We start from the raw sequence: 23,795 nt of genomic DNA on the forward strand, positions 1-23,795 counted from the left end.
ACCAGCAAATCAGTAAGGGTAACCTTACCACCAACTGATCAATAAAGCTAATCTTTTCATCAAATGATCAATTAGGGTAATCTACCACCAACCAATCAATAAGGGTAACTTAACCATGCCACCAACCGATCAGTAAGGGTAATCTTTACCTCCAACCGATGAATAAAGGTAGCTTTAACACCACCCGATCAAAAAATGTACTCTACCACCAACCAATCAATATGGGTAACTCTACCACCAACCAGTCAATAAGGGTAACCTTTACTACCACCCTATCAATAAAGGTAATCTTTGCCACCAACCGATCGATAAAGGTAATCTTTACTACCGACCGATTAAGAAAGGTAATCTTTACCACCAACAGATAAATAAAGGTAACCTTTACCACCAATCAATAAGGGTAACTTTGCCACCAACAGATCAATAAGGGTAATCTTTACCTCCAACTGATCAATAATTAATTATTACGGTAAATTTGTCACCACCCGATCAAAAAAGGTACTTTACCACCAACCAATCAATAAGGGTAACTTAACCATGAACCGATCAATAAGGGTAATCTTTTCCTCCAACCGATCAATAAAGGTAACTTTACCACCACCCAATCGAAAAAGGTAAGCTACCACCAACCAATCAATACAAGTAACTTTACCACCAACCGATTAATAAGGGTAATCTATATAAATTTACCACCACCCGATCAATAAGGGTAACCTCTACCGTGAACCGATCATTAATCAATCAAGAAAGGTAATCTTTACCACCAACATATCTTATAAGGGTTATGTTTAAAACCAACCAATCAATAAGTGTAATCTTTGGCACCAACTGAATTATCTGGGTAATCTCTACCACCAATTGCAACTAATCAAAATATTTTTTACCATTTGCTGATCAATAAGGGTAACTTGAGCCGAGTGTTATGTCCACTGAACATAAAGGGCCAAACCACACACAACCGTTGTTACGTGGCTTTGATAGCTCAGTTGGAAAAGCATTGCATCAGTAACGCAGGTAAGCGTAATCTTTACCACCAACTCAGTGATCAACAAAGGTAATCTTTACCACCAGCCAATCAGTAAGGGTAATCTTTACCACAACTGAGCAATAAAGGTAATCTTCACCACAAAATGATCAATAAAGGTAATCTTTACCACAAAATGATCAATAAGGGTAATCTTCACAACCAACCGATCAATGAGGGCAACTTTAGCACCAACTGATCAATAACGGGAGACGCGATGGCCTCATGGTTAGTGCGTTCGTTCCCGGAGCGAGCGGTCGAGCCCTGGCCAGGGACACTGTGTTGTGTTCTTGGGCAAGGCACTTAACTCTCACAGTGCCTCTCTCCAATCAGGAACATAAATGGGTACCAGCGAATTGCTGGGGAAACCTAAGAAATTGCGGGGGAGTGACCTGCGATGGACTAGCATCCCGTCCAGGGGAAATAGAAATACTCCTAGCCGCTTCATGCTATAGAAACCGGGATAAGCTCCGGCAGCTATGAGCCATTCGGCTCCAAGGCGTCACTTTTTTTTACAACCAACTGATCAATAAGGTAATATTTACCACCAAACAAATCAGTTGGGGCATTCTTTGCCGCCATCAATTCAATAAACGTAATGTTTACCATCGACACATCAATAAGTTTAATCATCACTATCAGCTGATCAGAAGGGTAAATGATCCTTACCTTCAACCAATCAATAAAGGTATTTTCACCACTAGCCGGTCAATAAGGGTAATCCTTACCACCAACCGATTATTTAGGGTAATCTTTAGCACTGTGCCGTTTTTGAATTATAAGCCCCCAAAGCTGTGATTAAGGGTGTTTTTAGGAGGTCATACTGTTCCTATGGTAACCTATTGCGTCACGAAAATGATAACATGTTTTTTTTGACACCATGATAAAGCATCAAGCGATAAAGAGTAGTTGTAACGACCCATCACAATCTAAGTGTTAGAAACCGTTACGAGCCACCCTGAGAACTTCAAGTAATGTTTGTCACGAGCTAACTGATTCATCGTACGTCACTCACTAGTCGCTCCCACGCGCGCAGTCCTCGAATTTAAAGAGAATCAACAGTGTACAAATTATAATCTACAGAGTGTAATTGGATAATAAGTTGAACTAAACATAGATTCGGTGAGTCTTTTCACATTGTTTTCCAAATAAGAAATAAAATGCCCTATGACTCAAGTCTTTCAACTTAACACAGCAGGCAATATCGCCTTGAGCCTCATTGATTTCAATCTTTATCTCATCGAAATCTGAATCTTAAGGATTCCATAAGTATAGTGCTATCCAATGCTACTTGTTTGAGTTTGAAGTCACCATCGTACTTCGACTGAATATGATACAAGAAAAAAGGAAAAGTACATAAGCGAAGTGTTTAATAATAAAGTGTATTATCGTTTGTCTCACGATGTGGTCACTTGAGATGTAGATCGCGACGTTTTGACTGCTTACTGCTAGTCTTCTTCAGGCGATAAGGTCGACTGATTGCACGGTATCATTTATATCACAAAGGTCGGCTGTGATTGATGCATTTCGATCCTCCTATTGTTCCATTGTTCCGGCGAGTAGCTGTTCCCTCAGTGGTCCGCTGTTGTACCGTTCTCCTGTTGTTGTGTTTCTTGATCGTGGGTATCCATGCTTCAGGAATTTCAATTCCACTATCCCTGTTGATGTTGTTAGGGTGAAGTCTTATGTGAATAGCTTCTTTGACCCTACGTGTGTACCAGTGAGGATCTCGATCAATAAACTTGACCTCATTCCAGATAGGATAGTGGCCGGTCTCGTGGGTGTGTTCAGAAACGGCGGAGGTCTGGGTACGGGCGAGTCGTATATCTCTGTCGTGTTCTTTGATCCTCTCCTGCATAGATCTCCCTGTTTCCCCGATGTAGACTTTGCCGCACTCACAGGGAATCCTGTAGACAACACCATCTTGTTTAACCGGGTTGACGGTGTCCTTTGGTCGCACTAAGTGTGACAGACAAGCAAATGCCTTGTTGTTCTAGGCAGCGGCGGAGAGACTCCGAAACTCCTTGGAAGTGTTTAGTTCAATACATGAACGAGATTTTACTGAACTTCAATTTGACATTTTACAAATCCTAAAACTTGTCAAAGAGCTCAACATAGTAAAATTCCTTTCGAAGTAACTAAGATTAAGACGAGAGCAGTGTTTTTAATTGCTCAGGAAATCTCTAATCATAACTGTCTCCAGTACACTAATTTAGTGACAAGCGTTAGAATATGCTTTAACACCATCTCCTTATTACGGCTACTTTCTTAATCTAACGAACAACGATATCTGTCGGTCAGTAAGTCAGTCAGTTGGCAGGTGAGTCATGTTTCTGTAAGTGTCTTTCTGTCTACCTGTCTGTATGACTGTCTGTCTGACAGTTTGCCCGTCTCTCTGTTGCCCTGTCTGTCAGTTTGTCTGTCTGCTTGTCTGTCAGTAAGTCGTCCTGTCATTCAGCAAGCCAGCCATCCAGCCAGTCAGCCTGCCTTCCTGCTTTCGCACACCAGCGTGTCTATTTGTCTGTCTGAATGTCTGTCTGTTCGTCAGTCAGTCAGTCAGCCAGTCATTCAGCAAACTAGCCAATCAGCCAGTCAGTCTGCGTGCCTGCCTGCGAGCTTGTCTTTCGGTCGGTCGGTCGGTCGGTTGCTTAGTCGGCTGGCCTGTCTGTTTGCTCTTAGCAACCCAGGTCTCTTGTCGCAATCTGGTTAAAGATGAGTGTCCCACTCAACGTTGCTTGTTTCTCCACTGGCACGATGTCGTCTTTGACGCGAAGTACATTCACCATCAACAGCCGCCTTGGAACGGCTTTGCTTACTTGTCACCCTGCAGAGAATTCGATAAAACTCGCGGCGATAATTCCCTGAGAATATCACATAAAGAACTGGATTAATAGCACTGTTACAATAACCAAACCACGGGATGACAAAACGGACTTTCACGGGAATTTTGTAGAAAAGGGTTGAATTGTAAATTCGTATCATCTCCAGAGCTAAAAGTGGAAGCCACGACAGAGTAAAAATGACAGCCACTGTTATCAACATTGTAGTCGCGCGTCTGCTCAAGTCTTGGACTTTTTTGTGTGTTGTCGAATTTTGATGTCCTGGGAGTTTTCTCCTGCAAAGACGTAACCCAGCCAGACAGTACACTAAGGCGATGATTATTAGTGGAATGACGTAAGCAGTAACGAAAAGAACTGTGATGTAAACTCTTTGTGACATGGTTTCCGGCCAGTACTCGTCGCATATCATACAATCCCCTCCCTCCAGCTGTATATTCTTGGTGGTTATCATAAGTGGAAGCATTAACGCCAGCGCTCCTAGCCACGTCATGGCGATCGCGAAACGTGCAGCGTTTCGAGTCATCATTTTTTTCATGGGAAATAGGATGGCAAGACTGCGATCGAGGGAAATCGCCACTAAACTGAACACTGAGGCTGCAAGGGATCCCACCTGTACAGCGTGAAGGAACTTGCATAAAACAGTTCCCATGAACGTGCCAAACCAACTGTTCATCACGTAGAGCCATTTGAGTATGTAGGGGATATCTATGGTCATGAGAAGATCAGCAAAGGCCATGTTGGCGATGAGAGTGTTTGTTGAGCTGCGCATGTGGTTTACTGTGAAGACGATGTAAATCACCAGAGTATTACCGATCATTGCCAGGATGAAAATAATGACGGCAAGGATTGTGACTCCCACCTGAATGTTGCGCGGGACCTGGAATATCCCATGGTGCACTTGTGTGGCATTATTCGTCATGTTAGGAAGCATGGAAGATCCTGATAACATATAACAACAGTAACCATTAGGGCCTCTGTTTGTTTCTTTTAAACCCAGAGAGGAGTACTTCCCAAACGGTTCTTGGTGGAGGTGTGCAGTCCGAACCTTGAAACCCTTAGCCTATTTCAGACCAAAATCTGTGATTTTTCCACACCCTATTTCTGAAAAGATGGCGGCTGTACATTTTACCACAATACCTAGCGAACCTAACACAGCCTATAAGGCACAAAGAAAGCCAAATTTTCACAATATTTGTCCCTGTACTAAGGACGTTGTGTATGCTAGGTTTGAAGATTTTATGGCTCTTCTGTACGTTTTTATGAAAGTTGTTAAGGTTTTCGTGCGCTAAGAACTATGGATAAATTTACCAGTCGCCATCTTTTTTCCTACGGAGGATTGCTTCGTGCAAATCAAACCTACGAGTCGCTCACAACTGTCGAGTACGCCACAAAGAATATTGTAAGATTTTAAAACATTTTTTTAAAACGCCGCGTCAATCGTTGCCGAAATTGATAGAAAATTACGTATTTTGTGACAAACTTCTACTGAGTAGGGAGGAAGGTGAAGTTTTCTCGGGTCAAAATGGCGGACGAAGTTGTTGTTGGCAAGAGAATGCTTGTGAGCGTAACTTTGAATTCATGTCTTGTTTTGCTAAGGTAGTCCAGTTTCTCTTTGGTTACTTCGATTTTTTTTCCTTATTAAGTAAGTAAAACCAGAATGCTTTTAAAGGTCTTGACTGAATGACTTCCGGCTTAGTCTTTTTTATGGAAAGTTCTAGAAGTTAACTAATAAACAATTTGTGGTAACATTGGTCGCGAGTATACAGTATATGTCCTGATCATCTGGCCTCGCGCCATGCTCAAATTTAGCCACAAAGTTGAAATACACTTAATGAGTGCGGATGTGTCGATCAACTCTCTGCCATTCATTTCACTCTGTCGAGCTTGCAAATTAAGTAAATTATAAAACAGTAATGTTTACATAGGAGGTTTAATGAGAAACGTAAGTAATTCTCTAGCAGATGATGTTGTCAAACCATAGCCTGTAGCTGAGACATTATTACTACAAAATACACCAAATTTTATTTAAATAGAAACGATTTAAATTGAGTGAAACAAGACTCGCATATCCATCAAGTTATAGTCAGGTGAAAACAGAAATTACTGTTGAAATCTGTAAAGAAAAGAAACTGCTTCAAAAATAAACTGTTGTAATCCTTAAAACGTTCCGTACGTGTTTATTTTAGAGAGCTAGCTGCTATTTGAGTAATAGCAGTTAGAAGTATGCCATCCTTCTAGTTGCAAACAAACTACGGCATGCAGAAAACTCATTTAAATCAGTCAGTCTTCCTGGGATTGGTTTCAGGAAAAAGAAGCGCTGGATGATCTTTTCAGGCCAACTTCGTACTGTGAAAGTCAACAAGCCAGTGTGTTCCAGCAGATTATTACCAATCAAGGGGCTTACACGAAAAGTACAGAAAGAGACCTCTACTGTGCGGTGTAAGACGAGGAATTGCAACGCGGAGATGAAGTTTTAGCTACAAAATAATTCCTGAATGTTCGACTTAAACTCCTTTGCATACCCTGACGTAGAATTTAATGTCACAACAAACTAGTGATTTCACCTTGGTTGCAAGTAAACTGAGGGAAGATATATATAAGGAAAAAACTCTTTTAATCTTGCATTTTACTTACCTTGGTTTACCGTAAACCTAATTGCGATTCTGCGAGTGACAGAAAGTTCCGATCCAAGAGGAAAGATTACTCATGAATTGTATAATTTGAACAGATGCCTGCCACGAGATAGAGCAGGAGATGAAAGCAGATGGCAAACGTGCAAATTGTAATTTGTTGCAAGCCAATCAAAGGTAAGCCATCAGTCCCGGCATATATTCCTTGTCGCAAAATCTTTGGTTTATTCCTGATTATGAAAATAAAATGAGGAAAAGAATCAGCTGGCAGCTAAACTGTTTTCTCAACTGATATTCAACACAGAATTTCATTCCAAACGAATATAAGGAAACGAGGGAGAAAAATTGAAACTGTATGTTCTGATCAGATCCGTACTTACCTGGATATACCGTTGCGTTCATACTCGCCCGTCGTGCAAAGACACAACGTGTGAGAATTCAGGTGCGGTGGATAGATGTTCCTGTCCAGAGACAAGCTGGATATATATTATGAAATGAACAATTCAAACAGATTTGCGCACCAAAAGAAAAAAACATGAGAGCAAATAGTTTGCTTGTAAATTGTGTTTTAATTTTGTTTGGAGCCAATCAAAGGCGGAGCATGCTCTGTTTGTGTGAGTAGTTTTGTCGTCACGAACACTTTTTTCTGTATTTCATGTCTAGTCTTGTTTCCAGCGCTTACGTCGTCAGTGGACGTAGAACTAATATGGACATGTACTGTAGATAGAGATTGAAAATGGTTGTTTGACAGCACTGGGGTGGACACAGGAAGGTCTACGGGCAAGAGAGACACTGGAGACAACATGAACAATAAAAGTGGAGAAGGAGACCGAGGAACAATCCTAGCAAAATCAGCAGCGCAGACCAGGACAGGCACAGAGAGAATTAAGGTTAACGTCCAGAGTTTTGCACGATTACTAATCTGGTTAAACATAGCATTGGCTGAACGCGGCCTTATTGATCAAATTTACATATGTACATACAACGAGTGTTGACAAAACAGCAAAACTGCAGGAGTTATTCTTTTACGAGTTTGATACTTACAATTGCAGTTCTGTCTCCTCTCGTGACCCAAAACAACAAAACAAGCCCCAGGTGAAAAATGAAATTTGGCATCAGTCTTGAGCGCATAAAGACGAGTCATTGGCAGGCTAATAAGATCTGGATATCCTGTGGCGTTTTCTATAGAAGGTATATGTCATAAGTTTTGACATTCATGTAAAATTAACAATTTTGGGAACGTTTAGTGGGATAGGACTCTTCATGCGTATCCTTCCGACACAAAAATAACAAAATTAACACGCTTTCAGATATTACTCAGTCTGACAAACTTTTTGTCAAATTGTTAGTTAACAACCTGGAGTGCCTGAACAATATCGTTGGACCGTTTGTCACAGTTGTCCGTTAACCTTATCTATATTACGAAAGCTGACAGAAGACAAAGCCAGTGTTCAAATCCATAGTTCGCCGCGCCGATTCGACGCGGTATTACTTCTAACGAAGCTTACTCATTAGTTATCCGAGAAAATAGTGTATTCATCAAGTATGTACTTCCTTCTGAAAATGTTGAAAGCTCCCTCTTAAACTCTATAGGAAAAGAATTGTTTTTCAGGCGATTTTGAATCATTCAAGGCTCCAATTTGAAAAAGATATTCCGTCAACTTCGGAAAGTAACGACCCCCCCACCCCCGAAAGTAGCGAGGCAGTTGTCCGTTTCGTAAACAGTCGATGCCATTTTCGCGGCACTTAGAAATGTTTTTGTCAAGGAATTTTTCTCTACTAGATTAAAGAAAAAGAACATTTGTAAGTAGCCACCCAGTAACGAAGCCGGAACAGAACCTCTGTTTCCTAACATCCTTCTGCCACTACACTATCAGATTGATCCGCCAAATCTCCGCAAAATTTAATTATAAAAAGAGACTTTCTTAAATATTAATGATAGGGTTGCCCCAACCATCAAATAAAAGCTAACCGCAGGCAAACCAGTGTGAATATGAACAATTAAGCATTTGGTGAGTGCGTTTTACTCTATCAACAAATTATAACCAGTTTCTACCGTGTCCAGGCTTAAACTAAAGCAGATATGGCATCGTCCATTCTGAAAGGCTTGGTTACCAATGATGGCATCGATCGTTAAAAATGGCATCGGCTGTTTACGAAACGGAAATCAGCAGTAGCGACCCCCCAAAAGTAACGTCAAAAAATGATGCCCCCTTCCGAAAGTAGCGAGCCCGCCCCTATCCCCACCCCCGAAAATAGCGAGACCAAGGATCAAAGATTTATTTTTCCAATCAATATATAGTCTAGTGAAATTTACGTACGGTACTAGCTGATTGTAATGAAGGCACTCTTCAACAAGGGACTGTTATCGCTTGTGCCACGCTGCACGAAATGTGTGAAAGTCACTTTGAGCTTCTTCAGTTCATGTTGCGCCATATTAAACAAAACTCGCTGAATGTCATCAAGTAACAGGGCCGGGACGTACTAAAAGGACCTTTTCTTCAAACTAAAATTGAAAATTCTGTGTCATTTTCAACAGGAGCGTATTTAAAGACGAACGTTTTTTTAATTAAAATTGAAAACTCGACGAAAAACATCGGTTTAATTAACAAAAAAAAAAAATGCTGTAAAGCTGTTTATATGGTTGGTTTGTGGGAATCCAATAATTCAGATCGGGACAAAATTTTTCCGTTTCTTTCATTAAAAAGATAAAATTAGGAAACGATTAAGTTGACATTTCCCTTGCGGATGATAACATGGCAGCTAAAAATATAAAACAATTCCCTGAATTAAAGACTTTCAAAAGCTAGAAAACGTACTCTGGTTAAAAAAGTTTAAAATTACTAGAGCTTTTGACTGCCAGTCTGCAATCTTTGAGAAGTAGTGAACAAAAAGCGCGTTCGTTAAAATACACACGGCACGTGAAGGAAAAAATTTATTTCACGAACTCCATATTAGCATTTTATTTTTTCACAAGTATCTTTTCATTTTTTTTAACCTTTTTCTACTTCATACTTTTGTTTTACTTGACACTTTCTCGTGTACGAGAAACGTACCTTGTTTCAGAGTTTCATTCATTTTGCTTTCGCGTTGTACAATGGATTGAGCTTCGGTCGATGTTCCTCCTAGTCCAAGAGAAATAAGCAATGATTGAACACGGCTTTCACTATGAAGTGTGGTTCAGATGCTTGTTCCAGCGGTAGATCAATTAGACTCAAGATGAGGGCAGATAGTTAACTGATGAATTGTATTATAATTTTGTTCAGACGTGTTAAGCCTCTTGCGAGATCTTCCTACAAAAATCTTCCTTGTGGCTTAAATTCATCTCATTTATCTTATTATCTCGCAAACAAAAACGCCGTTAGACACAAGATCTATCTGACAATAACAGGATGACATTTGTTTAGATTAATATTCTTTATAAGCCATTCTCTTGAGTAGAAATGAACCGCGAGTGGAAGAAATTTACTGCGTGTTGATTTGAAAGTCAGTGGTAATTATTTAAAACTATAAACATGATAAAAGATCCACCGGCTGAAGTTGGTTTTACCAGCTATCTATTAAAGCTTGTCTTTTATTTATTATCGTATTTGTCAAGCTCAATTTTTCATCCATCTTCAGAACCAGTCAAACACCAATAACTGGAAATTTCAAAACAGGAGTAAATTAAAAACAACTGGGCTAAGTTTTTGCCGTCTCGAAACCGTCAAAATAATGATTTGCGGTTTAGCCTTCCGACGTGGAATTCTGGGAAGTACGGAGCCAAAACAAGCAAAGCTAGGCAAGCTCACTTTATGTGCCTAGGAGGCAGGTCGACCTGTAAGAGCTACCTTGTTTCGATTTGTTATTAGGAATCGTTTGATAGCGATTAGATTTTCACTGTTATCTGGCTGAATATAATTCGGCCCAAAGATACGTTAAAATAGATTAAAGCAAGACTTATTTCATTTATTGGTATTATTGTTGGTGATAGGACGACAAATGTAATTTCATATAATATTGGCATTTTTAAGACGTCCATGCATAAATCAGGTACGCGCGGATCTCTTTGTCAAAAGGAGTTAGAAGCCTCGTGCCTCTGCATTAAAGAACTAACATGGCATACCTTTAATAGTTGGCTTGCTGGACCATTGATGAGCTATACAAACGAAAAGAGATTCCGAAATTTAAGAATCGTGTCGATACACGCGCGTCTTACATATCCACATGTAGAGGAATGGTCTGCGAGCACGCTTTCTTGACAGCGGGTATTGCATTAGAGTAACGGCTGGTGGAACTGATGTGTATTTTACAGTAAACAAAATTCACATTGATTTTCACCGAGTTATGACGAGTATTGACGGTATTCTCGTACAGGCGGGAAAAAGCTGCAAATTTTGCTCTGCCCAGCAGCGTCGTCCAGAGCATTTCTAAAGTTGGGATCCAGTCAAGCTGCTAAGTATTACAGATCGGTCCAGTTGTATAGGGCCATGTTTCAAGACTGCACTGTACGAAAGAGAAAGAGAGGTATCTTTATGAATCTCTTAGTGCTTGATGTACCTGGAAAAATTAGGAATATAGACATCGTTCTAGGTTATTTGTTTGAAAATAATTTTTTTCCAACATAAGCGGTTTCAAATAACATTGTAAACAGGGTTCACTGTGTAAAGTCATTTACTATTTTCTTGCTGAAAAGTAAAATGAGAGAAAAATAAATATCTTGCAGTTGCAATTATTCTTAATCTTTTACGTCTTTCGCCTGTACTTAATAAACAAAAAATTGGTTTGTTTAACGATGTACTAACGGCCTTGGCAATTTGGACCAGCTCCCTTTATTAAGAAACCCCCGGCTTGATTTACAACTTACTGTCTGTGTGCAAATTTTGTCTGGGTTTAACGTAATTAAGAGTTTGCAGTGCGTTTGAACATTAGGCTGGATAAAGATGTAGACGAAACTTGATAAGCGCCGTTTCCCCGTTTCTAATAGCCGCGGTATACTATACATTGTAAATACAATGTTTTTCGTTACGTGGTTGGCGAATGTTTTCTTAACGGGTAACAGAAATTAAAACATTGTGTCTAAATTTAGGTGTGGCTTATCTCTTTAAACATTTTATAGTTGACCTCTCTCGGTTTTTGGTTTGTATTTCCATGATTTTTTAGGCACAGAATGGGAGGCTACGAAATTTAGCACCAATATAGATTTTATTATTTTTCGATTACATTTTTGACTATATGCGCGCACGCCTTCGCAGGTTGCACACTATGAGAACGAGCCTATGACCGTTTATTTCTGATTGAAACTTCAGGCGGTCTTTGCACAACAACTGTTGCGTATTTTTCGCGAGTTTAATTGTCGAGGATTGTACCTAACTTTTTTTCATTGTAAAATGGGTGCTGTTATTCGTATAGACGATTCACAAACAAGATTGTAAGTCAGTGAATTGTGGAATGAATGGACCGATAATTCTTCACCCGTAACTAATTGATGTGCGCGAGCTAGTGGCTAACACGTGTAATGGAAACAGACGAGAAACACAGTGTTGTTTCCAGATGACTTATAGTTCTTTTGAAGCCCTGTAAAAGCCTAATGGTGTCCGATTCCTTAAAAGGATTCATGTAAGTTGGTAATCATTTATTTAAATAACGTTAACAGTCGAAGTGCGAAGATAATTTGAGCAATTTCAAGTTCCAAGTTATGACCGCAGGTACCGTCCCATTCGTAGTAAGGAAGACAAAATAAACGGGCTAAATATTTGGTTTTATAGATAGGTATTCATGCAAACGTTATTGTGACTTTAATTTAATAATTAGATATTTAATTGTACTTCTGTACCGAGAAAATATTAACGGCAAATGGCTTACGGAACTTTCAATCTATATTGTTTTACTCAGTAAACACAGAGCGTCCTCATTTTATGGTGTTCATTGTCAGAAAAGGTCTTATTCAAACGGCAGCCAACGACGTAAACTTTGGAGCCAACTAAATCAGTTTAAAGCCTTACGAGTTTCTTTTCAAAAGGGTTTCTTTTACATGGCGAAATATCATGGTGTTAGGCCCATAAAAAGAGAAATCGTTAAGTGAAGTGCTTTCTGAAGTCTGTTTATTTCCATACTTTCTTCAAGAGAGAAAGCTTTATATTTCACTCAATGATTTGATATGAAAAACAACTAATAACTAATAAAACAACTAATAAAATTCATGTTGTTAGGTAATAATACTGCAATTCAAGAAATTTATATCTCTGGGAAACCTAATTTATGACAATAAACTTTGGCTTATTCTAGTATCGTGCCGCCTAGCAAATAAAGTTCAGTGTTTTCATGTTAACGAAAGGCGTACGGAAAATATTTGCCTCCTATTTCTAGCTGCAAAAGAAAGCAACAAATCAACGAAGCCAAACCCGAGAAAAAGATTTCAAAAGAACTACAAAAAGGTGTTTGTCGTACGCGAGAACACGGCCGAGAGGCAAGTAATTAGCAGATGTTTCGTGCATCGCAAAGACTCAATTGAAAACCCTTTAATTTAAAGTGTGAAAATGTCGGTCTCGGCTGAACTTTGAAGAACACCCGTACTTTTCACAGGTGTTGTCACAATTTGACAGTCCGTTTTCTTTGAAACTTTTGTCTAAATGATTTATGAGCCTCTGTCGGTGAGCAACTGCGCGTGCGTGCTTTGCTGTTTGGCTTTCACAAATCCTAAAACCCATGAATTCATAACCTTGAATTAAATTTTACTGCTGCATTGATTTTGAACTGGGATTTTAGTAAATTTTTTTTCCATTACTCCGAGGTAAATTTGGCAAAAGCTCTCAGCTAATTCACTTTGCTTCTAATTACTCAAGCAGTTTGACGTCTCGAAAAGAGGTTCCGTTTTATCCTTTTATATAATTTATATGTTCTAATTTGCCAGACACCTTTTAAATCTCGGTTTAATTTGCTAAGTGGGAGGTTTGTGGTTTTACCATTATTCTTTTTGCTGCAATAACAAACTACTTATTGACTGGACAAAAGACAAAAATTGATTGAGTCTGAGAATATATCAAAGTACAACTTGATTCTTTGGCAACAGAGCTTAAGTACTTTTTATAATATCAGTGTTTTGTCACAAGCAGTTTCCAGAACAACCAACTTAGCCCCGTAGAAATTTTTCATTAAAAGAAATCGCAAACGAAGAGAGTTGCCACATGGCAGCAGCTAAAAACATTGACGTGAATTGCGGCGATTTCCCTACCACGTATTATTGAATTGTTAGTAACTAAAGGATTAGACTGTGACCGTTCAATTCATTTTATTTTATTCCCATCCTGTAACAATACAACTCTTGTTTTCTTTATTCCACTGGCGTCAGTTCTGGAGCTTGGACAATGCAAAACCAACTCAGACCTGTTTACAGAACTGTCTCCTCCTTGATTATATTTAAGTCAGTTGATTCTTGTCATATAAGCTGCTGTTTCTCGCGTAGAATGTAGCGTGGCGTAAAAACATAGCGTCAGGTTTAGTTTAATATTATTTAATTGCTATTCTGTTCGTCGATGCTAATGTTTTCACCACCAAAAACAGCCCATTAACTAATTGAAAAGATCCTCGGAGCTTGAGTGAAGACCAATATCAATAATTTGATTGCTTTCTCTGTGTGTGTTCTTTTATTTCATAAGAAAACGCAATTTTGGACGCAGGCCTAAAAGACTCAGTGAACGATAGAACATAAAAAACTTTCCTTTAAAACACGTTTTAAACTGATTTGTCGGGATTCTTTTTTGCTTTGTTTTTTTTTTTTTTCAAGTGAATACGATCTGCGTGTTATACGTAGCAAGTGGCCTCGCTTCCTGGTGAGTAAATATATTTTCCAGGAAGCACTCTAGCTTACTTTCTACTTTTTCGTCGTTGAAATATATGTAAAAAGAAGTGTTCTCAGTCTGCTGTAGTTTCCATGGCGAGTCGGGTTTTGTTCTTTTGTTAGATTTCCACCAAACGAAGAAATCTTTTTCCAAATTTATGAAAAAGGGTAATCTATTACACGAAATGTCGGCTACAGTACGAAGGAATAAATCAGATCCGAACAAAAGGTTCTTTGATTAAAATCGTCATGGCATCACAAAGAGATATAATTTTGAGTGGCGTTTCTTTTCCAATCATTCCCGTCCGCACCGTTAGTATTGTACTTTTTTCCAAGCCAATTTAAAAGTAGCTTTTCTTTTTACGAGATGTTTGCAAAGGACTCGCACAAAAATGTAAAACAAAGACAAAGAAAATATTACACTCAAGGAACAAACTCAAAGCGGTGTTCTTTGACAAAAGATACGCTGTTAGCATATGCGTAGCTCAATTATCTTTGATTTACGAGTGTTAAGAAGAAAAGAGACTGAAAGGGGGAAAGAGCGTTGCGCGAGAAAAGCAAAACAAAGATCGGGTTTGCAATTTAAGCGCTTCAATTTATCTTGGGCGTTTTCAAAAAATTTTCCATAACTCTTGTCTGGATTCAGCCGTAAATTCAGCGCCATGTATCACCTTAGGAAGTAATTCAAATCTTTCTGGGGGTTTTAGTGCTAACTGTTAAATCCTTGAGGCTTAGCAACAGAAATTCAATTAATCACGCGGTTTATTACAAACGTTCAGTCTTACCTAAAGATAGAGCGAAATTAAATGAGTCAAAGCATTGCGGACAGCGAATTAAACTTTGTTTTCTAAGCAGGTTTTTATGTTCCCTACCCTTTACTACATCTTCATGTTAAATTACGCCGTAGTTGTTGCTTAACTTTAGAGATAAATAAAGTTTGCTTGCGAAAATTGTAATTTGTGGGTTGTTTGGTGATAATCAGTCAAAGCCTAACCCAACATAACCGTTTTATTACCAAATACTACTAAGCCACCAGTTGTAATCGTTTAAAGACGATTTCCGTGTGCACACGGAAAAAATGCTAAGTGAACTCCTCGAGGGAGGAAGTTTTCTGGGGTCCAAGCGTGAAAAAGTTATTTACTGGGCGTATTTCGATTCAAAACATGAATAGCAATTACCATTTTCCTCTGATGTGGGTATCGTTTAGTGAGGTAATTAAGGCTAGCAGCACTTCGGAGCAAACGAAATTATTCATTAGGAGTACCCTTAATTGCGAAGCCTTAATGTAATCCCTCCATAATGTTATTCTCATCTATAATGAATAGTTTGCGGGGAAAGAAGATCGTGAATCTGACTTTATTTTCAAATGGAGTAAAAAGTTTACATTTAAAGTTTGCCGATGTTGTGATTGAGCAATAGTAAAGTATTGACATATCACAATAGCGAAATATAAATAAAGTACGATTCCATGAACATGAGCTTCCTGCTTTCAGAGAGCTTTTTGTAACTTTAAGTAACGTATCCATATAAATAAGAAGTGCGGCAGCTGTTCTGCGAATTTCACTCTTCTAGTACAAACCGTACAATTATTTCTTGCCATAAACACGAACAACTCTCCAATTAGGCCACAAAACTGACGAACAATGTGGAATAATTAACGGATTGCTGTGTTAAACAATATCTCTCTTTACAAGTGCGCTTCCCCCATTGTTTGGCGCACTGATCGAGCATGCGCGCTGTTGCACGTGAAGGCTCGTGATTGGTCAGTTTTTGGCAGGTGCGTTGCACATTACATTGCTCCTTGAGAAAACCATTTCAGTGTCAATCTAGGTCTTGACGCTCTGTTAGGTTCTCTAATGCCAATATTTACTTTAGCTTCAAGCAAGTTGTTTAGTTACCATTCAAAATGCCAAAGTCGTTCTTGGTCAAGAAATCAACTGGAGTATCATCCCAACACAGCAGGGGAGCCGAAGGTAAACCACTTTTTTGACATCTTTGTTGAAAGTAGCTAAAATCACGACTTTTACAAAATATTGTGGCTTGTGGATGTAACAAGTAGATGTCAAATATGCCCGCCTCCAATCCGGCTAATTTTCCGTAAAGCGAATTTTCTCGGTTAAAAAGATCTAAAACGCGCTTGCACTTTGGTTTAGAATCAGTGCCAGAGGCCTCACAGGTGATAAAATTAACTACACGTTTTAACATATCCCGGCGTAGGAAAATCGGTTAAATAAATGAGACTCCCCGCCGAGTGTACTCTGAAGAAAGCGCATTCAACCCGCAATTCAAAATCAACAAACCACTATATCTACAAAAGTAAATAATCAATTCACTTAAAGAAAAAATCTTATTCCAACTCGGATAACATTATCATAGTCAATAGTTTAAAATCCGACAATCAAGGCCCTTGAAAGAATTGGTCTGCTAAGTGATCCTCTAGAATTAAACGCTTTCCACTCTACACCGGAGAGAAATTATTCTCCAATCATTGAATCGGCTCGAAACTCGAAACGTTGGCCGTTTACAGTTCAAAGCGACAAATCTGCGAGAGTCGAAGTTTGCAGAGTAGGAAATGGCGATAAAATTGCTAATGATCGAAAATCATAAATCCGTGAGATTAGGGGATATCTATAACGAGGAGAAACCGCGAAACAGAAATTAAATTCTACTATGTACACAAAGAGTAGTTTATAAATCTATATCATGTTTTTATTAGTCGTAATTTTGTGGTAAATAAGCGTGATTCTGAGAGTGCATCGAAATGCTAATGTTAACAGTGCAGAATTGAACCAAATGTTAAAGCTTGGAAAAGGTCGGCAATATAATTTCCTTCGTAACTTGAAGTACACGGATTCCTGCCGTGAATCTGTTACGAAATTTGCTTCTCTCTTTAACACAGGTGTTTAAAAGTAGACCAGCCAAGAAAAGACCCTTTTTAAATATTCATGTTATTTCTATTTAGTTGTTTGCCATATCGCAGGTTAAATCTTCTGATGATAAAGGAAAAGTTAAATTAACCCAGCGAAAGGACTTTCCCACCCGTTAAAAACATGTGCGTTTAGACATCAGAGATTCAACGAACAACTCATAGGAAATTTAACGAAATGACAACGTCAAATCAACTAAGCTTTTCTAAGGCTGGACCGCTAAATAAATAAGGTGACGAAAAATTTTCGGGGGTAGAACTCTCTTTATGGAAAAGCAGCGAAGCATAAAAGTCGTAGTGTAAAAAGTGGCAGAAGACAAATTATTCAAGAACACTTTATTTCTTAGCTTTATTTTAAAACGCCTCAATTTGCAGTATGCATTTCTTTAAGCTGGTTTTGCGAGCTTTGGGAGAAAGATTAACCAATTGCAATTTCCAAGGACTGTCTTGCGAAAGAAAAGTAAATCGGATACCTCTCAGAAAATAATAATAATAATAAAAAAATACCAACGGCGGTTAACATTTTCGTGAAGTGCGTTTTACATTAAAAGCTGTTTGGCATTGCGGTATTCTCCTTTCGTCACAAGTTTAAGCGCAGATTGTTGCTGAAAGATTACTCCTAGCTAAACTTGTCACGGCTGTTTTTAACTATATTCTTTACCGCGGCACCTGAAACTTGTGGGCAAAGCAACGCGACGCTCTCAAAAGAATTAGGCGATTTAATTTCTTCCTGAAAATACAATTGGCTTCCTTTAAGTACAGTTGATTTCATCTAAGGTCCCATTCAATCGAGTCAAAATTCGTGTAATTTTAAACGAATTTGAACTTTTTTTGTTAAAGGCACTCGTTAGGTGGCAACGGTTTGATTAAATACAAAAAGTTTTGCCTTGAAAAAAAAAACAGTACTAATTCTATACAAGAAAACTTTGTTATAGAACTTCACGAGTGACACTCTAGTTCATTCATTCAGTTAACGAAGACAAACAATAATACCTTTTTGTACACGGATTGAATTGTTTTGACTTATTGAGTTTTTCCTCCGCAAGCTTAGTTTCTTTCGAAAATTAGGCGATTTCGTGCACGGAAGGAAAAAATCTCACACTGCTTCATTCTACATAAAAAAATCAGCCCCTGACATTTTAAAATACTTTAATTGTAAAAGTATCTCAGGGCAATCAGGAAATAAAAAGCATTGTCTCTGTACTTGGTTTAAGATAATACAAAATGGTTGTACAATGGTTCTTTTTAAAAGAAAATCTTGATTACCGTCAAAATAAAATATATTTCGAGGTTTGGATAACGGTCCTTTCGAACTCACCAGAAATGCTTCGTCTGCAGAAGTGAGACTTGTTAGATCTTTTTTCTTTTTCGGTCTTCGTACAGCATCCTTAACCCTAATCTGACAGTCTTTGTTTACAATATATGTTTGGAGAAACAGAAGAACACAATATCCACGGAAAAAGTCTTTAAACCAATTCTATAAATTGACACATACTGGAATACCTTTTCGCCCCGGCAGAATATCAGTTGAGGCTGGGAGCAATTTACGAAGTTTTAGTGCCTACGAAAATAACTCTCCTTGAAACCTTGCATCGATTCTGCTTAAAGTAAAATCACTCGTGTATGAATTAGAATAAAAAGGGAAAACGACGTTACGATCATCTCTTCGACGCCAAAACCATTATCTTAAAAAATAAATTCGTAGCGAGGGGCAATATCTTTTGATAACAGGAACAAAGACTTGGCGACACTCGTTCAAGTGTTCAATATAACTCACAAGCTGCGACACATTTCATTATGATGGCGAGGCAGCCTTATCTGTTTTGTCTACGCTTTGATTGGCCATAAATTGATCACTTCTTTATTACTTTAACAACAAGAGCTCTCTTGAAACGACGACTATCTATTACGCGATAATTTTTTCTCGCTCGCGCCAACCCATTTCTTCACAGGTTCCCCTCAAGCAATGCATATTTGCCAGGTTGCCCTAATACGTTCGCCGGTACCTACGTTAAACGCTAGTGTGAAGAGAAACTTCCTGTGAGAGTTTTTACGAAACGTCACACGGGAAACTGCCTAGACAAGATTCCTGAATCTCTGAACACTGCCAATCCGCTTCTTTGAAAAATTTACCAAACTACTGTGTGCTAACGAAGGCGAGTTTACAATTACTTTACACGATTAATTGGCAATATTTTTTTTTCTGAGTCAAAAAAAAAAAAAAAAAAAAAAAAAAAAGAAAATAATATTCGTGCCGTGATTTTATAAATTAATTTTCACTGATGGCGAATGAGATGCGATATGGAAAAAAAATACAATATCCAAGGTGGTCTTAAGATACATTTCAAACTTGCAATTGCAGTTGTGGATCAAAAATCATAGTAAATTCGTCTAAGACGTTCTTTCTTCGTGTTTATATTCCGTTAGGCGAAATGTTAATGCATATGTTCAGTTGTTTTTATTAAAATCGGCTGACAGTTGAAAGTAACTAAGTTTTATGATTGGATGAATCAATGAATTTGTTTTTTCTCGGAGTGCCGGAAAATTAATATATCAAGGTTGACTAAGTAGAAGAAAACACCAGTTGAAGTCTCTCAGTTTAAAAGACTGCTTCGCGGGTTTCTCGTTGTATCTGCAGATTTTGTTAGACTGTAGTTAAAACACTGTTAGATTGTACATTTTGGGATCGAGCAAGCAAGAAACGAAACTAAGATAGCGAAATTATCAATGGATTCACGAGCGGTTTACATGGTTATGCCGGCCTGTTAACAAACAAATAACGACCTTGACGTTCTTGTTGCATAACAAAGGTTAAGATTGTATCATAGGCAACTTTATTTTTGATTTCTCTGGCTCGGCTTACCACACTTTGATTTCGTTTCTTTTAGACAAGACATTGAAAAGAGAAGAGAAAACCTGCAGTTATGAAGATGATAAGTCTGTTCAGCCATCACCAATAGAACAGACAAAATGGGACAGGTGGGAGCCTCTCGACATGTCTGAGTACGAAACAAGCGTGGAGTCAGTTCATAACGTCGTGAGAGAATTTCAGCACAAGATCTCGCGCTATCCGCGGACACCAATGTTATTTCCACCCTCTGACGATTCTTCATCTTTGCACTCTCTACACACTTCATTCTTGGAAGAACCCTTCCAGTCTCCCACTCATGATTCCACTTCCGCCATTAAAGAATCTGAAAAGATGGGGAGAGAAAAGCCATTCCAGTGCAACTTCTGCGTGATGTCATTCACTCGCCCCAGTGATCTCCAGCGCCATCTTCTCATCCACAACAACAACAAGCCATACAAGTGCGAGGAGTGTGACCGTGAATTCACGTGGTTCGGTAACTTTCAAAAGCACGTGCTTTCACACATGGGAGGCAATACCAGAGCACCAGGGACTTTGCCCTTCTCCGCGATGTTCACGTTCCTAGCACGTGAACAAGTGAAGGATCTTTTTATCAAGGATGGGGAGAAGTACAAGTGCCGATTGTGCGCCAAGGATTTTACACGCCTCAGTGGTTTGAAGACCCACATACGCATGCACACTGGGGAAAGGCCATACGTCTGTGAAGTCTGTTCTTTTGCGTTCACCACATCACGTGCTCTCAAGATGCACGTGCGCTTGCACACTGGAGAGAAACCGTACAAATGTGACGAATGCGGGCGCGCTTTCACAAGAAGAGATGAGATGCATACTCATATGTACATCCACAAAGGTGACTCACCCTGGTTTCTTTTCAGTTTTTTTTTTTTTTTTTGTAATTTTGTTCACTAAATAAACAGTAATTTTGTAAGCAAGATTAAAGAAATGAAATCTCGGATACAATAAAATAAAACAAAAATGTGGCCTTGAACTTGACAATATTAACCAGCAAGTCCCTACTTATTTGTTTAGTTCTTGAATCTAAATTTGGCAGAATTTGGCTGCTTTATCTTGGTTCTCTTTGGCAATGACGTTATAAACGAGGGTATTAGAGGTCTGAAATTTCAATGCTGCAAGGAAAAAGGTTGCAAAGTCATGACTGTTTCAGTTCAGTTGTTTATTTACTATGTCAGTTGTTTGTATTGAAAAAAACTAACTGATCATGTTCAGCCCCGCTTTCAGGCTATTTTTTTTAAACATTAGCTGACTTTAAGTTATCTAGCGAAGAGCTAATTGAAAGTAATGTAAACATTTTCATTGTCTCTCTGGTTGTTTTTCGCGTATTATTTTGTTATTTAAGTAATAGCACAGGGGCAAAATCAAACCTTTTCCCTTGAAGCGTTTGATTTCTTAACATGACTCAACACCTTTGTCCCTGATTACTGCAATAAGAGTAACTTCAGATAGTGGCGGGCAAACCTAAAGTATCCCTTAAGCGCATTACGCCAAAGGGGCACTGTGAGAGTGCTTTTGTAAGTCTTGAACGAATTTAATTTTATATCTTAAATAGTAATATACAATTTTGAAGTTGTATTTTTCTTTTGTCGTAACAGGAGAGAAGCCTTTCAAGTGTGATATCTGTGCAGCGTCGTTCATTCGTTACGGTCATCTGCAACGCCATCTGTTAATTCACAGCGATGACAAACCTTACAAGTGCAAGGTGTGTCCCAAATCCTTCACACAGTACCGCAATCTCCAGACTCATATGTACAAACACACGGGAGAGAGGCCCTACAGATGCAGGTACTGCCCCAAAGGATTCACCCAATACGGCACTCTGCAGGCGCACGAGAGAACACACACAGGAGAGAAGCCCTTCCAATGCCAATTCTGTGAAAAGGCTTTTATTACGTCATCACACCTTAGATGGCACATTAAGACTCAACACACTGCAAAGAAAGATTAGATAATTGCATGTAGATGTGTTTATTCAGCAAATGTTTGTAAATATTATAATAAGCGTTTCTGGCGCCAGTAATTTCACTATAAATACGTCAGGGATATGTTAATTGTTCAGTCGGTAGCTGCATGTCAGGGAGTTCTTGTATAATATTTTATTAACATTCTAGATCATTAATTAATGAAATGGTTGATTTAGTTTTTGGGTTCGTTATATAAAACTTACAAATAATTTTTTGGTTCTCTTTTGACTTTTCCCTCATTTTCTCGCGCCGTTCATCAATTTATTTGGCAGTCACTAACTCTTTAGCAAGGTTTGAACTTCTGTAAACTCCTTTTTGTGAGTCTTAAGTTATATTCACTGCGTACAGAGGCTAAGGGGAAAGGAGGTACAAAAATGATGGATCAAAGAAATGAATGCTTCTAAACTTGAAGAAATTTAATCACTGCATGATTGCCAGGGTACCAACCAGCAATTTGGAAAGCGAGATGGACACTTCTTGTGAAGAGAAAGAAAATTACATAGAATTGCGATTTAGGGGTTAAATGTAGTAATTTTTATGATTACTACTTAGCTATAGAGAGGAAATTTATCACACGGGAGCAACCTCGTTTCCAGGGCTTTTCCCTGTAGCAGATGAGGACAACCTTGATGAATTCAAAGACAGGATTGTACATCGACAAAGAATGAAGATGCATATATCTTTTTTAAAATTTCAATCAATAAACAGCTTGGGTTACTGCAAGAAAAGAGCATTCATTTTTTTCGCTTCCGTGTTTTTTAATGCCTCATCTGGGACCGGCCGGGAAATATTATGGGTTAGAACTCGGTTGCGAAGTTGTGAAACATTTGCGGTCAGCGAACTGAAGTGATTTAGAGATAACGCTGTTTGAAGACGCTGATCATGAATTGGTCCCTCTGAATCATGATTTTCTTTCGTAGATCTCAGTGAAATTCTCAGTAAATGACTTTTAAAACTGAGGGTATCTATTTTGAAACTGAACCGAAAAATTGGAGCTACACTCGAGCAATGAAGGTAGGAACTCTAAACAGCATCATAGATAACAGGGTGTGACCGAGTGGTTTAGGGCGCTGGTCTCGCAAATTTGGGTCACTGGAACTGGAAACCGCAAAGGAATGGGTATCAGAATTGGGGCAAAAGGAGGCTAGGAAAAGGGATTTGAACAAAAATTGGGCCGGGAACCTCCCTGACCTTAGCCTGCTTCAAGACCCACCTCACAAACCCGGTTTAAGGTCATTCCGCTGAAATAGAACCTGCAATGAGCTTTTTGTGAAACTTTGCCTATCGATTGTTTATATTATAGGAACTTATATTTTGAAATAAAAATGAGAGGTCCCCATGTTCGTTTAGGAGCAAAAGCACCTTGTTTGTACCCATATAAATCCTTATAATAGCACCATGATTGTAGTTACGATTGCTTGCTAAATTCACGTTTCCGACGATTGCATTTTGTTTTACACTGAGAATTGGTCCATATTTATTTTACACAGAGAAATTTATTACTCAATTCAAAACAACAGAAAAAAATGATAGGTCACCATACTCGTTTGCGAGAAAATGACGATTTACCTCTATGGCGAGGTCCAGCTGTAAAGAAAAAGCAGCCATTTTTTAATGCGCGCGCAGTAGGGATGCGCAATGCAATACTAGGGAATGACATTAAATGAAACGCTAAACCTGTTGCCTTTTTTCATCTACACTCCAGCTC

At 38.7% G+C, this 23,795-nt stretch overlaps 2 protein-coding genes across 3 annotated transcripts; one reads left to right on the plus strand and one right to left on the minus strand.

Annotated features, from left to right (window-relative positions):
* Positions 1 to 3,569: 3,569 nt before the first annotated feature.
* LOC110042300 (neuropeptide FF receptor 2-like) lies at positions 3,570 to 4,795 on the minus strand. The gene has a single exon (XM_089294727.1). The coding sequence runs from the start codon at positions 4,793 to 4,795 to the stop codon at positions 3,731 to 3,733; it is 1,065 nt and encodes a 354-aa protein (XP_089150853.1). The 3' UTR covers positions 3,570 to 3,730.
* A 6,953-nt stretch (positions 4,796 to 11,748) lies between these two features.
* Positions 11,749 to 23,423, plus strand: LOC110042198 (uncharacterized). 2 transcript variants are annotated; one of them, XM_020747547.2, is made up of 3 exons: positions 11,749 to 12,092; positions 20,128 to 20,958; positions 21,719 to 23,423. In XM_020747547.2, the coding sequence occupies exons 2-3, from the start codon at positions 20,235 to 20,237 to the stop codon at positions 22,069 to 22,071; spliced, it is 1,077 nt and encodes a 358-aa protein (XP_020603206.2). In that variant the 5' UTR covers positions 11,749 to 12,092; positions 20,128 to 20,234; the 3' UTR covers positions 22,072 to 23,423. The 2 variants fall into 2 exon arrangements, with proteins under 2 accessions (XP_020603206.2, XP_089150836.1); XM_089294710.1 differs by lacking the exon at positions 11,749 to 12,092 and adding an exon at positions 16,113 to 16,286.
* Positions 23,424 to 23,795: the final 372 nt, after the last annotated feature.

The sequence above is a fragment of the Orbicella faveolata genome, unplaced genomic scaffold, assembly GCF_042242905.1.
Source record: "Orbicella faveolata isolate gen_17 unplaced genomic scaffold, um_ofav_v1 contig_25, whole genome shotgun sequence".
Taxonomy (NCBI): domain Eukaryota; kingdom Metazoa; phylum Cnidaria; class Anthozoa; order Scleractinia; family Merulinidae; genus Orbicella; species Orbicella faveolata.